Below are 17955 nucleotides of genomic sequence, written 5' to 3' on the forward strand. Positions count from 1 at the left end.
ATTTTGATCAAAAAATTCTTACAAAACTGGTCAAACGAAGCAAATAAAAATAAAACGAAGGCAATATTATCCTATTTTACCATGTTATACGGAGTATTTATTATTTAAACCAAAAATGTCTATTGCAATGTTTTAGCATAGGTGATATTATTTTGGAAAAGCAAGGCAATCTAATGTGTTCCATAAGTCGTGATCATTTTGATTTATGTTTATGGCGTTAATTCAAAATATTATACTCTGTAGTTTTTAATTTTTAAATTTTTTTACAGGTAAGATGAAGGCTCCTACTAAGCTAAAACCCCTCTCGAATTAACCCTGTCCGAATAGGGTTAATGGACTGGATACTTTGAAAGGAGGGGAAAGGATAAGGTAAAACCCTATTGCAAAAATGCAAAGTGCCCTTGGTAGGCATAGTAAAAAAAAAGTAGGAGGTATTTTGGAAATCTGTGAATTGTGACATACGGAATTTGGCATTTCTCTGTGATTGTTACTCCGTATTTAACATTTATTTGACACTGATGTTATGGTGAATGGTGGCGGCCACGGCCAGCTAGAAAAGTCGTCATGCTTGATTGTTACAAAGAGTACAAATTTGACGTAGTCTCTGCATGCCTATCTTTTACACATTACAATTTACAAGGTTTGAAGTATAGGCTAATTCTTAGACCAAAGGTGAACCAAGGGGGCATCACTACATTAAAGGTTTACCCTTATCTTAGTTATATCTTCCTCATATTAACTGCAACAACCCGTTCTTTTGAGCTGCTAATTAAGAGAACTTAATACTTGCAAATCTTACTTGAGTCTTTTACGCAAATTGATTTTGTAATAACTCTTATAACCATTCTCAAAACATTCACAAAAATAAACTCAAACTATTACAAAACCTCAGCTCATAATATCACTACAAGAATTTGTATCTTTAATGACAATCTAATTACGACGGGTCAAAAATTATGTCGCAAAAGCCTTTTGTGACGGGGACAACAACCAAACAAAGACGGGAACAACCGTCGCAAATGTCTTTTACGACGTGTTAACGACGACCTATTTTATGACGACCCATTTTATGACGGGAAATCCCGTCATTAATCAATGATTATTGGCCTTTAGCGACGGGATTTCTCGTCGTTAATGGTACAATTTTTTGTAGTGTATTCAGCTAACAAATCTCGAATCTCTTCTACATTCTTGATTCTTGATCCAAGTTTGGAGTATTCAAACCTGCAAAATCACTACAAATATAATCTACCCCACCAGGACAGAGTTAAAGAACAAATTCAGGAAAACTGAGTATACACTATCCAATATAAACTCAATTTGATGGCTTAAAACATGATATCATCTTTGTTCTTACTATCAAGTGCTCAATTTCTCAATGAAGTTTTCGACATTTTGCTTTGAAGATCCTCTTGCTCTCATTGCATTCTCTAGTACTCGTTTGATTTCCTTGATGTTATTCTTGAGCTCAAACCCCATGGATCCACCTATTAAATCCTTTACCTTTCGCGTTACCTCCTCCCTTTTCACGGGTTTCTCCTCACAAAGGTTATGCCCAATTTTCCAATCATTCACAATTAGTTTACGGTTGGTAAATTGATCGGTCAACAAGGGAAAGCACAGTAAAGGAACTTCACACCATATACTTTCTAAAGTCGAGTTCCAACCACAATGCGTTAAGAAACCTCCAATTGCACGATGAGATAACACCTCTACCTGACATGTCCACGTCACAATCATCCCCCGGTCACAAACCTCGTCCCGAAACCCAAATGGAAGTGGGTCTAGATCATCGGAACTCACCATATCGGGTCGGATAACACAAATAAAGTTAACCCCACTTAGCTTGATTCCATTAGCTATCTCTTCAAGTTCATGTTTGCTAATATGTGCATAGCTACCAAATGATACATACAAAACTGAGCCAGGAGGTCTTGAGTCTAGCCACTGGATGCAGTACGATTCGGCCCATAAACTAGTTGCCACTGGGCTTTTAGTGAAGCCTGGTGAAAATAGTGGCCCAATAGCATAAAATGGGATTTGGGCCTCAATGGCTGTAATAGAATGGGCTTCAAGCTCTTGGACTGTGTTAGCTAGGATAAAATCGGCTTGTTTAGAATCATCCATTGATTGGAAGATGCATTGGTGGTGCAAAGTTGTCAAGTCCTCTTCTTGAAGATATGATGTCAAATCCGTACGTTTAATCGAAGTTATTCCAGGTATATAGTCTATAGGATCGTGGCGCAAACTTGATCCTAAAAAAAGGTGTTTGTCAAAAATAAAATTGGTTAATGCTAGCAATGATCATGAATAAAACAAATAAAAATGTGTAATGTGGAAGAATAATTTCTAAGTTCGACACGTTGACAAGAGATATTTTAAATATAATGGAAGTGTATGAGTTTGAAGATTGGTGAAATTATTCAATGATATGATGATTTAATAACATCATCAATAATACACAATTTTTTAAATTTTCTTATAGTATAGATTAAAGGATTAAATTTGGATTTCAAGTAAACACAAAAAAAAATGATTTTGAACCTCAAGTTGCAGTCGGCCAGATGACAAAGGCCGAAATAATAAAAACAACTTGCCGAGTGTGAGCAAAGATGTTACGGTCATACTTGTCATTAAGCCAAACTCTAAATTTGACGTAAGACCAAAATTGAATGGATAATACGGATTACGGAGTACCTAAGTTCAAATTGAAGTCCTTTAATCTATCTACTCCCTCTGAATCTAAATGTTATTCCCGATTTCATTTTTAGTGTCCCAAAATAATCTTCCCATTTCTTTTATTTTCTTTTTAATCTCTTCTTTGGAATTTTAACTTTGTAATTCTATTGGTTTATCAATAAAAAACCTTGTAATCTCATTGATTGGTTTAAGTTTGGATGGATTAATGAGTTGGCATTTTTATTCCTTAAATTCTATTGGTTCAACTATTTTGTTTTTTTGTGAAAATGGAATCAAAAAGCAACAATTTCCCATAAAACTACATTAAGTAATAGTTAATCTTATAATTTTTCTTTTTCCTTAATAACCGCGTAAAATGACAAACGGGAATAACATTTAGGTTCGGAGGGAGTATTACTTTACTCCCTCCGTCCCGGAATATTCGACCCGGTTTGACCGGTACAGAGTTTAAGGGACTTGAATTGACTTATTTAATTTAATAGGTACTTCCTCCGTTTCAGAAAGTTCTTTACGCTTTGGAAAATGTGTCCAAAGTATAAAAACTTTAACCGTAAATTCTCACCATTATATACATCAAAACGTTACATGTAACATCTTGTTAGATTGGTCTCGGGATGTATTTTCAGAATATCAAATTTTTATAATTTTTTCACATACGAAATTGGATATATTAGTAGTTAAATATTGCATTGGAATCCGTGCAAATAGTAACTGTAAAGATCTTTTTGAACCGGAGGTAGTAGTAGTTAATAGTGGGGTATTATTTTAATGTAATTAGTGGAAAATGTGTAAAGGGGTGGGGTTGGGGAGAGTAGGGGTTGAATTTTTAATTATTTTTTGTATGGAGTAGGGGGTAGGTGGGTTAATAGGGGTGGAGTGAGAAATAATATAATATTGTTAGAATATTTCCATTTTTAGAAACAGGTCAAGTATTAAGGGACGGCCCGATAAGGTAAAATAGGTCAAGTATTCCGGGACGGAGGGAGTATATTAAAACAGACACCAGGAATGACACATGTCACTTCCTCGTGTAATTTTTTCCCGCCAAAATCCTATTTCCTAAAATACATCTAATTTTTTTATTTATAAGTTTTTATAAATGGTTTATGTATGGAACCAAAATATTGGCTTACTAAATATGACAATAATAAATACCACATAATAACTTGCTCAAAATTATATTGAAATATTTTCGTCAAATCGGTATATCAATAATAGAAAATATATTTAGTCAATATTTTGATCAAATTAGCATATTATGCATATAAAATATAAAATAGGTAATACGTAATAGGACAAAAGTTTCATATCAGATGATTAAATATGAATATGATCAAGATTTAATTAATTATGCATTAGCTTTAGGAGGAGAAATATTTTATAAAAAATATGGTCAAACAATAATTTTAAAATATCCGTGCATGCACGGGATATAATCTAGTCAAATATAAAAATATACTCCCGGATTAATAATTTTAAATTTGAAATTATTTTTGTTTTGCCTGTGGCTGTGTACATATGTCAATGCACACCTTCGACTTTCAACGTCTTTAATTATATAAAAAAAATGATATTTTAAAGCCTACATTAAGTTATACAGTGTATCAAACAAGACTTATCCGCATAACTATGTTTTTTTTTAATATATTGGGAAGAAATAAGTAGATGTTCTAAAAATGCTAAATAGTTATAAGATTCTAAACAAGAAGAATACTAAGAAACGGAGAGAGATGAGTATTGAAAAACAATATGCTTAATTTCTAACATGAATTTGGATAGGATTAATTGATCCTAATAATCAAACCTTTGAGATTTTCTGTTTTATTAATTTCACATATGACATATTTTTTTTTAATAATCCAACCTTTTTGAACAATTCTCTGGTCCTTTATGATCGTCCACCTAAATAACCAATTATTTTGTTCTTTTATTCACCCCCACAAACTCACACACGAACAATTATGCTTCACCTAGTCGTCAGATCGTTAAATAAGAGGGGTCTCTCGGCTCGAAGGAAAGAAATGAAAGAAAGGAAAAAATCTTTTAAGAAAATTAGACCAATAAAAGAGTGACATGTGTCATGGTAACCTACTACAACGAGTTATTTACGGTTAGGATCATTAAAAGAAAATAGGTCCAAAAGATTGGATTATTGAGAAAAAAAAAACTCAAAATTTCCATTTGGCTATGCACTGAACTCATACTTCTCCATATTTATTTAAGGGATACACTTGTCTTTTCCGGCCGTATTTATTTAAGAGATACACTTGCCATTTTTAGTAACATACAATTAATTTAACCTATGACCCACCATCCTATTAAACAAATAATTTCATAAACCCATCCCACCTCCCACCTCCCATCTCCCAAAATGACATGGTCCCCACTTGTTTACTTATTAAAATATCTACCCAACCCCACTTGCTTTATTATTTTTATTTCATTCAATTCGTCTTCTTAATACCCGTGCCCGACCAAGTGTATCTCTTAAATAAATACGGAGGGAGTATTAGAGTTCTTTTCGATTCATCTTACTTTTACTTGTATCTAGGAATTTTTCATAGTACCACATCCTGATTTTCATATATTTTTTTCAAAATTTTCTTCTTTATAAAATATAATTTACTCCGTAATATTTACCAACTTTATTTTGTGATACGTTTTGTATTCACCATTTTTAACGAATTCCATCCAATTATCCGTTGACGTGGATTTCACTTAAGCTCCGTTCTATTCGACTTATTTTGTGAACTTATACTATTTGAACTGCAAAATAATTATTTTATCAAAAATAAGTTTATTTATGCGTGAAAATGTATGGAAAAAATTTATTTTTTCATATTATTACTACCTTTTAAATTGCACATTTTTGTATTTACCAACTTATAAAATGTAATTTCATATTTACTAACTATTTTATGATACATTTTGTATTCTCTATTTTAAAAAATTTGATCCAATTTATAGGCTTTTGCTCTGCCATTGCTTGTTTCTACGAAGATCCTATTTAATCGATTTCTTTAATTTTTCTTCTCTTTCGTTAACAATGCGCAAACAACTAAATTCAAAGCATTACTTTCTCTATTTTTTAGTACCCGCAACGTTTGGACTTTTTACAATATTCACATATTGTACTTTGACAATTATTGATAATTTACAGGTAAGATAAAATATTCATGTGTAAACTTGTTAGATTTGTGTCAATATTTACTTTCAAATTATCAACTTGTTAGAATTGGAGAAGGTGATCGAATGATTTGGGATGACTTCTATGATGTGAATATGAATAAAAATTATTAACCTTTGTACTATCTCCTTTAATTAATCATATTAATAAATCTTATTAACTTTTACGATTTTTACCTAAAATACTCTTGAGTTTTCTCATAATTCATCAACTACTTGTCGAGATTCAATAATACATTAAATACCTTTAAAACAAAATTTAATACCCTAAAGTCCTAAATACTTGTACTTTTAACATAATAATTGCTCAACCACACGAACCATGCAGAAAATGGGTATTTATATGGTAAAGAATAACCAACGACTACTTTTTCAAACACAAAAACTAGCTCTTAAGCGGGCATCAAAATGGGTACTTTAAAGATATGTGTATTTGGTGAATTAAGTTTCCGAAATAGGGGATTTGATGAAATAAGTTTAAAAGTAAGGGTATTTGGTTAATTTGAAATTTGGGCTAATAGAGCACTAACGACGCGTTAAAATTAAGGGTATTTAGGGTATTAAGTTTTTTTGGGATACTTTATGTGTTATTGAAACCCGAGGAGTAGTTGGTGAATTATGGCAAAACTCAGCGGTATTTCAGGAAAAAAATCGATTTATACTTTCTTTGTTCTGTTTTAGTTGCAACCTTTACAGTTCACCCAATTTTTTAAAATGTAAGTGGATATGTACGTAGTAAATTACTTTTATGGCCCGATTTTAGATACAATTAGAAAAACATGTTGGTTATTGAATATGAATGAGGGTAGTTTAGTAAAGTCAAATGCAAAAATTTACTAAAAAAAGAAAGGTTACAATTAAAAAAAAAGACCTAAAATAGAAACGTTGTAACTAAAAGAAGCTGAGAATGGAGGAAGTACTTCACATTATAAGTACTTGCATATTGATATTATTGTACGTCTGTACAAGCTAGGCAGTAACTCGAAGTATAGCTATAGAGTGACAGGGTGACGTACTGTACAATTAAATAAATTTGTCGAATATAATTAAGGGTTGGAGTCCCTCGGGTAGTTGTTACAGGGATAATATGACATGTTTTAATAAATGGGTGATGATAAAGGTCGTAAGTTGTGACAACATTTAATTATATCAATCTTACGTGTCGGATTTAAATGGTACACATGAGCTCCACGTAGGTCAATATTTTTACTATGAAAAATATGTAAATAAGGTAGTGGATACAAAGAAAAAAATAAATATTTCCTATATATACAAATCATAAACTTTTTTTTCAAATAAAAAATTACATTATTCAATTTGTAAATTGCCACCTCCGTTTCAAAATGACATTTACACTTTCATTTTTAGTCTGTTTCATATTGTTCTTTACACTTAGCTTAATTTTATTTTCCGACATTAAAATTTACTACCTTACATTTCTTATCCCGAAATATTTACATTTTTCCACTAACTTTTTCTTACTTTATTCATTTTTTTCTTACTCCTACTCACCTTTTTACAGAGTTAAGCTAACAAATGAGGTCTAACCTTTCACTTTTTTCAACTTTTTGGACCTATACCTTTTATTTTCACCATTTGGGACCTGCTATTCCTTTTCCGGCCAAATTTAACCAACGCACAAAAAAGATTAGCTCCTTTCGTTAAAAGTTTGAGTTATGATTTTTTTATTTCCCTTTTTTATTAATCCTTCAACCCACATTCATTGGAACCATCATCATTGCCGTTAAAACTGTCACCCTCACCTTCATCCTCACTGCCACCATCACCATAACCAACCACGCACTAGTACACCACCCTCACCTTCATCCTCACCGCCACCGTTGTCACCAAAACCAGCCACACACCACCCTCACCAAAACCATCCAGTTAAAAAAAACACCTCAAACAAATTCTTACTTGTTAAAATAACCCTTCAAGCTCATCTCCTTACCCAAATCCATTAACGCACAACCAATCTTCATTTCGAAACCCAACCAACTCAATACCCGCCCCCCCCCAATCCATTCAAGAATTGATAATCAAAACACCATTTAACACTACCAACAGCAACACCCATTGAGTAAAATCACCATTCAACACCCACTTTTTTTCCTCTCCTCTCCTCTCCAAGATTACCCGATAATTTTTGTCCATCAATCTAAATTCTACCCAGCTAAGGAGTTAATCAAACAACTCGTCACTTCTAAAATCCTTATTTCTTTTCTCTCAAAGCTCTATGCCGCATTTTTCTCTACAGTTCGCCAGTAACATGGAGTTTCTCCAGCTTGGTTTTAATTAAGATGCCTAAATGATCAGAATGTTCATCGTCGTAAAAAAATTAAAATGATAGGATTTTAATTCTTGAAGCGGGGTGTTTGATTGCGATTGAGGAGAGCAATTGAAAAAGAGGAAGATGACTGATAAAGAATGTCCAATGATTTTGACCCATTAAAATTGTAAATGAATACATGAGCAGCAAGGATTGAATTGCTAAATAACAGTGGGATTGCCATTTTTGTTTTTTGTTTTTCTTTTTCTTATGTAGTTATTGCATTAAAAAAAACATTTTAGATAGATTAACCACAGGTGAGTTAAGGTTGAGTTAAATGGCCGGAAAATGAGAACGAGGTCCCAAAAGGTGAAAAAAAAGGTGTAGGTCCTGAATGGTGAAAAATGTGAAATGTTAGACCCCAAACATTACCTTAACTCCAATTTTTACACATTTCTCTTACTTTATCCATATTTTATTATATTCGAACAATTTTTCTACTTTTATCTTAAAATTTGTGGAAACAGTAATTGCAAAGATCTTTATGAAACGGAGGCAGTAGAATCTTAAGATTTTCCTACTTTTTTTGTAACATGTATAATATGTTATATTAGTTAAACATTTTAGTTTCCAATTTAAATCATGACACATAAACATGTCATGTCATCATTGTGATATGGATTAAAGGTCGCAAGTTACGACCTTTATCATTTTCGTTAATAAATAGGGGTTTTACGTGACATATATTATTAAGAGCACTTTTTAATCTATTACTATATACTAAAAGAGACATCAGGAATGACACGTGTCATTTCCTGGTGCAATTTTTTCCCGCCAAAATATTTTTTTTACTTTTTACTTTAAAATAAATAAATTACATTACGTTTTTTTAGGAAACTAAGATAAAAATATATTTTAATTACCATAGATGTGTATTGCATAATATATTATTGGAGGAAAGCTAAATCAATATTATTTTTACCTTTCTGATATAATTTTATTTATGTATTATTATAATTTTTAATCTGATAAGAAATATAAAAAATATTGATAAATGAGCTTCTAATGTTAGTCTACTATTAATAATATAATACATGGTAACTGGTAAGTAAGAATGTTATTTAAAATAATAATACATGGTAAGTAGACTAACATATAAGTTTATTTATCAAGATTTTACTCGATTCAAAATAACATATAAGTTTATTTATCAAGATTTTACTCAATTCAAAATATGTTGTGTTTAACTAACTCGGTTATGCTCAGGTCTTTTTGAAAATTAGTCTTGAGTCATTCGGGTTTGGTTAACGTTGTTAGATCGTTCTACATACAAGTAAACGACTATAATTTTTAACTTTGTATAGTAATATGCAAATTTAGTTCATTTGAATATTTTTTTTACACAACTTTTGAATTTATACTTTTTCATATATCCTTTTTATTTTCATGTTTTTCTAATATCACAAGTCTTTTAGTTACTATTAAAGTACCTTCAAAAAAACAAGTTACTATTAAAGTAATAGCCATGCGTAGCACGGGCCCTAGAAGTATGAAATAAAATAAAGTAAAGTAAAGGTAGATGATTGGCGTTGAGCAAGTGACGTTTGGTGGAAAAGTCTAGTGCTTTGTAACATTACTTCAAAGTTCAAACACATGCGCATACATGTTTGAATGTTTGATAAGCCTCACAGCCACTAGGACTCTAGGTGTTAGAATGCAAGTTTCTTTTACTTGTATTTTGCTTATCTAGTGTTTTCTTGGTACCTTTCTAATAGTTTTCTAGGTTCTAGATGAAATTATTATGTTACTGTCAATCCAGTGTTCACTGGTAGTTTGTAGCTAACTCAAAATAAACCTCTATGAGGGGTATGAATGAATGAATTCTTACTTCTCACCAATTGTTGACATCGCTTTATTGCTTGTGTTTGGTTGTAGGCCTTTATATATATTGTGTCGCCACTTGCTCTAAAGCATCCTAAAACCCACAAAGTCCCACAAACAGATAAATTCTCGTCGCCGGTCCCGCTTGTGCCTGCTGTGCGCACACAAGCACCCCTATCGACCCTCGTCCCTCACTCTTGTCGCCAATAGGCAAGAGCGCCCATTCAGAATCAAACGATTGCTCGTGCCCCTACGAGTCACAAGACACTCATTCCGCACAAGGCTCGCATCCTTGCCACCAAAAGGCAAGAGTGCGCCACAGGATCGAGTGTCAAAACATTCGAACCGTGACAATTGCTATCAGAGCCAAGGCTCAAACCTAGGCCCCGAGAGACCCAAGGAAGAAAACTGAAATGGAATCAATCGAAAAAGGACTAGCATGGCTAGAAGGCAAGTCAGAGAGCTGGACCCGACTCGAGGAAGTTGTGATTGGCCAAGAGAAAGAAATAGAAAGACTCGAGAATGCGGTTGATGACCTCATGCAAGAGAAAGAAGCGCTTCAGAAACAACTTAACTTTGTTCAGAAGCAAACAGAAGATGCGCAAGACATGTGCGCGACCCTGATGCGCGCCGCACGGACTGACTCGGGCGGAGGTGGGGCAATGAAAATTAAATCTCCAAAGCCTCGAGACTACAGTGGCGCTAGAGACTGAAAGGAAGTTGATAACTTCCTCTTCGACATGAAGCAATACTTCAGAATTTGTTAGCTGAGCGATGATCTAAAGGTTAATACTACGACCATGCATTTGTCGGATGATTCGAAGCTATGGTGGCGCATAAAGCACGCCGACGTCGAAGGTGGGAAGGTCAAGATAGATACTTGGGAAGAGTTCAAGAAGAAACAAAAAGACCAGTTCTACCCCGAGAACACTGAGTTTGTTGCAAGAATGAAGCTGCAGGAGATCCGCCACAAGGGCTCCATACGTGACTATGTGATAGAATACTCGGCTTGCATGTTGGACATCCGAGACATGAAAGAAAAGGATTGGTTGTTCATCTTTATTCACGGGCTACAAGAATGGGCGCAACGTGAAGTATTAAGGGCAAAAGTTGACACCTTTTTGGCCGCTATGACTGCTGCAGAGCGACTAATGGACTACTCCACTGGGAGGGGCTATCGCTCAGATGAAGAACCAAGGGGGACGCCTACAAGTTTGGAAGGCCCGACTCCAAACTCACCTAAGAGCGTAACTAGTGGCTCGAAGGTGTCGTCCGGCTCAGTTGGGGGATTCAAGGTAAGAAGTGGGGGAAACGACTTATAAATCATGGCCGTCCCCATCCAATCAACAAGAGAATCCAAAGTCGGCAAGCCCTCGGGAAACATCGGTAGGCTTAATTGCTTGCTATGTCAAGGGCCACATAAATGGTGGGAGTGCAAACACAAAGGGGAGATTGGCAACCTCCAAAGGAGACTGTCGGCCATGACGGTCAATGAAACAGGTGAGTCCGAAGAAGAAGAAGATGTGCAGCCTCAGAGAATGAGTGCCATCTACAAGATGGGCGCCATGAAAATGATAACTCGGGAAGAAGAGGAAGAAGAAGAAGAAGTCCGACACCTGTCGGCAATGCAAGTGATGAAGCCACAGAAGAAGGAAACATCACAGAAGCAACCTTGCATCAGATACCCACCAAAGCGAGTGATGGAGCCACACAGAAAGACGGCATCTCAGACACACTCTCACAACAGATACAAGAATCAAGATGCTAGTTCGGGAAAAGCTGCTCCGAGAAAGAAACAAGAATTAAGGAAGACTTGGACTCACAAGAAACATCAAACCCAAATCAACAAGACTCCAACATAAACAAGACAAGCTACCAAGAGACAAGAAGATCAAGGAAGACTCCAGCAACCGCCATCAACCAACGGTGCATAAAAGACTACATAGTTTAGAATAGGAGTTTTTTCTTTTATCCATTGTAATTCTTGTAAGTCGACGAGGTTGTCGACATCTTAAGTGGGGGAGGATGTTAGAATCCAACCTTCCTTTACTTGTATTTTGCTTATCTAGTGTTTTCTAGGTACCTTTCTAATAGTTTTCTAGGCTCTAGATGAAATTATTATGTTACTGTCAATCCAGTGTCCACTGGTAGTTTGTAGCTAATTCAAAATAAACCTCTATGAATGAATGAATTCCTACTTCTCACCAATTATTGTTATCTCTTTATTGCTTGTGTTTTGTTGTAGGCGTTTATAGATATTGTGCTTCCACTTTCTCCAAAGCATCCCAAATCCCACAAAGTCCAACAAACAGATAAATTCTCCGTGCTGGTCCCGCTTGTGCCTGCTGTGCGGACACAAGCACCCCGGTCGACCCTCGTCCCTCGCTCTTGTCGCCAATAGGCAAGAGCACCCATTCAGAATCAAAAGCTTGCTCGTGCCCCTACGTGTCACAAGACACACATTCCTCACAAGAATCACATCCTTGCCGCCAATAGGCAAGAGTGCGCCGCACGGATCCGGTGTCAAAACATTCGGACCGTGATCTCACTAGGAGCTTATTTTGAATTGATAGTTTATTTGTCTTCTTCGCCTCTCTCACAGTGGCCTCACACTGAAGATGATTGAATTGTATTATGTTCTCCTATAAAATTATATATTACGGTTTTGACTAATAATTTATTTTTAATAAAATATTTACACATTGTTTTTTGTTGTAAAAATAGTTACATAATGTGATTAGATAATTATATTCAATTACTTATACACTACAATTAAATATTTATAGTTTATAATAACCAATTCAAATAGTTATATTCTAATTAGTTACACTTTGTCACCGCATGTACAGTAATGCTTTTTAATTATAAATCAACGATTTTATGCATATGACGATCTTATAGGATATCTACCCCTTTTATTGCTTCATAAATCATACTTTAATCATTACAAATAAGTTTTTTTTGACCCGATCACGTTCTAGTTTGGTTCAGTTAAATCCAAAATTATTATTTATGGTTAAAAAAATGGTTACAAGTAATTTTTTTTTGACAAAGGATAAAGATACAAGAAATTAAAGAAACTAGCTAGTTAATTAAACATAGACCTAACATCAAAGGGCGTAACGAATTGCAGTCCATCCTTTGTTGCTCTTGTCGCCAGAACATGTGCCGAATGAACTTGATCTCGTTAGACCTTGTTGATCACACAACTCGTAAAATTCTTACCTAACTCTAAGATGGCTTGCACTGTCCATCTGACACTAATATTTGGAATGGTGTGTCTCTACAAGTAAGATACCAAGATAGCTGAGTCAGTATACACAACTATGTTAGTCAGGGAAAAATCCTTTGCCCAATGAAGGGTACTCAAACAAGTCATTGGTTCAACATGTAATGCTGATTGTCCTAAACTGTAGTCACAACCCCCAATGATTCTTGTCTCTGCAATTCTTGGTTGTTGAAACACCCAACCCATCACTGCTCTTGACGTAAAATTGTTACAAGATCCATCAATATGTATCATTGTACCAGACGTAGTCGAAATTTCCAAACCTATACTTGCAAAGTCAAAACCTGGTGGGTAAATAGGCGAATGCTCTAGTGGATGTAGAAAACCCAAATCTTCATTACACTACTAGAAAATGCCTATTTAACGACAACACGGTAACGATGGAGTCAATCTACAGTCGTTGAATGTGTTAGCGCGTTAATTTATTACGACCCAGGAATACAGTCATCGTAATTTGTGAAAAAGGGAAGCTGAAAAATAAAGTAAAGTAAAATTGGTTCGTCGTTATTCCAAGCACTTCCCCAGCTTTCTGTAGTCCTCCTCAAGTTTAAAACCCTCAAATAAAACCCCCCAACTTAAACCCCTCAAACCCTAAATTGAACTTCTCAAATTCATCGCTTCATATGAGCAACTTCTTTGATTTGGAATTCCCAACAAATCCTTGACATACACAACTCAAATTCATATGTCCCTTTTCCCTCTTTATTTCACCAAATATTCTATGGATTTAGGGGTTTATTAGTCATTTTTGTTCAATCGATTGATGAAGTTGGGTTGGATTTGGCTGTCAAATTCTTGAATCGTAATTATAAAATTCTGGTAAGTTTCCTATTCTTTCTTTGATTTATACAATTTTCATGAAAGCTTATTTGTTCAATCGATTGATGAAGTTGGGTTGGATTTGGCTGTCGAATTCTTGAATCGTAATTATAAAATTCTGGTAAGTTTCCTATTCTTTCTTTGATTTATACAATTTTTTTGAAAGCTTACTTGTGGTGAATTAAATAGATAGACTTCACCCAAAAGACCTGATTACCACATTTGGCTTTCCCGCGTGGATGCGTAATTGAAATTGCCAGATACCACTGGGCTACTGGAGTGGGCCGAGTGGCTATCAAAGTATCAACTCATACGGACGAATTAGTCAAAATGGGTCGCCGGAAAAAAAGAAATTATGGACACAAATTGTCGGAAAACAGATATTTGCCACCGGATTTATGGAGAGTGGTGTTAGCTAGATCGCCGGCAAAACCCCTACTAAAATTCAGGTATGTATTTGTAAAATCTGGTGTTCCTTAATCAATTTTAGGACTTAATTTCTATGCATCTTTGATTTTACAAGAATAATTGCAATATAAGCCATGTATTAGCCTGCCAATTTTTAGAACCCTAGTGATGCATATTCATGATTGTGAATGGTAAAACATTTAGGAAACTTCTCATTATCTCAAGACTTACCATAGAAATTGGCGTATCTGTAGCTGTAATTGGGTTGTTTTGTTGTGGCAATTGTTCTCTGAATAGGAAGACATGAATCTTTGGAATTGGAACCCTTCAATTAGGAATTAGGAAGTCAATTGCACTTCCTCCTCATCATTCTAACCCGTACCTCCCCTTGATGATTACAAGGTGGTTGTTTTTCCAGATTGATCATGTATTTGATTGTTTAGAGGTGTCTATTGCAGTTTATTCTACCAATGATCATTTTTTGGTGGGTTAATAACAATGTAAAGTTTGCATTACTTTGAACATTATAGTTTCTGGGTAGCAATGTTGCTGGGGATGTGTAACTGAGATCAGCAGGCTTAGTTTATAAAGCTAATTAAATAAACAATTATCCATGAATTTTTCTCCATGTTTTCTGCCAACATGTGATGATTTCTATTTTTACAAGGAGTTTCAACTTTTATGACTGCGAGTAAGCACAGATCCGTATTGTGGTCTGAGTTGATGAGTGAGGAATGAGGATCATGTAGCATAGCTGTTTCATTTTCTTGTTATGTTTTTCGAGGTGAAATATGAAAGTGGCAATTTTTTTATCACCTTCACTTTTTCTGTTGACATACTGAACCTCTTTGTTTCATCAAAGAAAATTTCCTTGAACTTTTCTCTGGCTACTAAATGACATACTATGTCTTTGTTCATGTTCAAGAAACTCTGCATCAGTATTGCAGTATCATATCAACGTCCTCTGCATTCAACACTTTACTCTCTGTTCATTTTCTTTTCTTTGATGTATGTTGCACAATTGGCCTAGCAGTTCGATAGAAATGTGTGCGTAGTTACAAGACCTTTACCTTCTTTGCAATTGGTTCCACCATATTTCTCGGTGTTCTGGATTCTGATGGTTCATTGTCATTCCAAAGTTATTGCTTGAACTAGCAAATTCACAGCCTTGTTTCTAGCTTATAAATCTGTAATTTCTTTAAAAGCGTCATAACAAAATTTGATTATTCTTGGTGTACGAATGTATTCTAACTGACAACTCTTATCATTTTCTTTTCAGATAAGTATGAGTGTTCTATCACAGAGAAAACTCAGCTGTAAACTGAATTCATAACCTTATTCAAAAACCTTACTCAGCACCAAGCAACAATAACTAGAGCTATATGTTCAATTTTTAATATTTTTACTATGCTAAATTAAATAAATACAGATAATTTAGTCTCCTCTTTCTTACCTGGATCAGAGAAAGAAACAAGCTTCATAAGGTAGTACCTATTGCCTAGTACTTAACCAATTAAATTGAAAATTACTCGTGTCATCAATGAAAGGAGGGGGTTAGCTGAAAATGAAAGATAATTATTACTTGGCCATGCACTCTCACCTAAGTACCAATTTGATCTTTTCCGCTAATGCTCTTCACAGAACAAAATAAGACCTAAGTAATACTAATTTATTGATAGAAAAGATACACAGTTTGTAGATTATGAGTTGATTTAGATTGTTTGGTCTGGCACATCCCAACATTATGATGTATGACTGACTTATTTTAATGTATATGTCGGGATGTTGATGTGGGGGAAGATGACTTAGAGGTTATCTTTTTATAGGTAATTATTATTTAGCTTGAACTTTCCTGGGTTAAGGCGTTCCTGCTCCCATTCCAGAGTTATCGTGATCATGGCGGACTCATTCATCACTCAACTGTGATATTTTGTTACCAGTTTGCTGATTTCACTGGTGATTTAAGTTCTAATCTAATCTGCATCATGATATAGTACATCGCTCATGATGATAATATGATGATGTATCTTTGATTTTGCTGTTTGTCTGATTTCATTCCTTAAAGTTGCTTAGGTGTTACAGTGCAGTGACTAGCAACTAATGCATTGCCATGTTTGATCACATGTTCCTCCAATTTGTATTTGATCTTATTCTTTTTCAAACTTTTCTAGATGTTGCCTTAGGCTAGTCAGTCAGGGCGCGTATTTGTTGTTATTACTGAACACCAGCTCAAGAAGCAACTACTGTTAGAATAGACAATCTGAATTTTTTGTGGGTAAATGGAGTATATGACTATATGGTGAGAACTCTTAGAAGTTAAAACTGTAACTCGCTGTAGAAATTCTCATCCGAATCTGTATCCTGGCCTAGAATGACCCCACTCAATTTTATAGGCAGACTGTGTACCAGCTAATTTCTACAGGGAATTTAACTGTAACATCAATACCCGAAATAAAAAAAGCGCCTCATGGTTGCTAAATAGGACAGTTAAACTCTCAAATTTCTGATAATATTGGTCTAAATTGTTGATTGGAACTTCAAAGTGTACTCTCTGATTACTCTCCTAAGCTGTAGGACTGTAGCCCTTTTAGTAATCTTAGTTTTTTATTCAAGTGTTTCTGTATGGTACTTTTAGGCAGTTTTAGCGAGTGACTAGTCTGAGTTTGTGTATGGTACTTTCAGGTATGATTTCAGGGTCTTTGCTTACCTTATCTGGGCAGGTATTTCCTTGAATGGTGCATCCTTTAGTACTATCTTTTCAATTGTCATTATTATCTACTTCTTGTCTCGAAATACCAATAATAGATCTTCTTGTGCAAATATATTCTTCATGTACTAATGTAATTTCTTTGTGTTCTCCTAGGTAGTACAACAAGTTTTGAAATCAAAATCTCGAGATCGGGTTGTAGGTTTTGGAGGAGGAATAAAGCTTAAAGATGTAAGGGGACCACAACCCAGTAGAGTAGAGCTTCAAACTAAATTGAATGTTGCCAACAAACAGAATGAAGTTCTTGCAAATTGCATGGAGGAAGTACAAGCCGAGAACAATGAAATGAAGGAACGTGTTATCTTGGTTGAGTCTAGAATGAAAATGTTTCAAGATGCATTGGTGTCGCAACTTAATGTTACTATTCCAACTTCACAAGCTGGATCAGAAATGCAAAAATAGGTCGAAGCTGCTACACATCAGTTCTAGATATTTGGTGCAAATTTTCTTACTTTTTTTTAAAAACAAGGAATCATTGAGATTTAATTCTTAGTATGGACCAAGTTATATATTTGACCTTATTAGTTTGGTTGTTTTGACTCACATTGAATTTGTTTATTATAAATATTTTGTGATTGATTACGTTAATCATAAATTTAGTGTTACATTCTATATACTTTTTATGGTTTTGAATGA

General features: G+C 34.6%; 2 protein-coding genes across 4 annotated transcripts; one reads left to right on the top strand and one right to left on the bottom strand.

The window, feature by feature from the left end:
- Positions 1–855: 855 nt before the first annotated feature.
- Positions 856–7847, bottom strand: LOC110800490 (UDP-glycosyltransferase 86A1). Its single transcript, XM_056832262.1, has 3 exons — positions 7804–7847; positions 7605–7660; positions 856–2294 (listed from the first exon to the last, which is right to left on the bottom strand). Exons 1-3 carry the CDS (start codon positions 7845–7847, stop codon positions 1360–1362), a joined length of 1035 nt encoding a protein of 344 aa, XP_056688240.1. The 3' UTR covers positions 856–1359.
- Positions 7848–13812: 5965 nt separating this feature from the next.
- Positions 13813–17921, top strand: LOC130462713 (uncharacterized). Of its 3 annotated transcripts, none has more exons than XR_008923409.1 (4): positions 13813–14144; positions 14216–14593; positions 17235–17272; positions 17416–17921. XR_008923409.1 is itself a non-coding variant. In XM_056831519.1 (3 exons), the coding sequence occupies exons 2-3, from the start codon at positions 17237–17239 to the stop codon at positions 17719–17721; spliced, it is 342 nt and encodes a 113-aa protein (XP_056687497.1). In that variant the 5' UTR covers positions 13830–14593; positions 17235–17236; the 3' UTR covers positions 17722–17921. The 3 variants fall into 3 exon arrangements, 1 of the variants encoding a protein (XP_056687497.1); XR_008923410.1 differs by having other exon boundaries at positions 13815–14265; positions 14334–14593; XM_056831519.1 differs by having other exon boundaries at positions 13830–14593.
- The last annotated feature ends 34 nt before the right edge of the window (positions 17922–17955 follow it).

This window comes from Spinacia oleracea, chromosome 6, assembly GCF_020520425.1.
Source record: "Spinacia oleracea cultivar Varoflay chromosome 6, BTI_SOV_V1, whole genome shotgun sequence".
Taxonomy (NCBI): domain Eukaryota; kingdom Viridiplantae; phylum Streptophyta; class Magnoliopsida; order Caryophyllales; family Amaranthaceae; genus Spinacia; species Spinacia oleracea.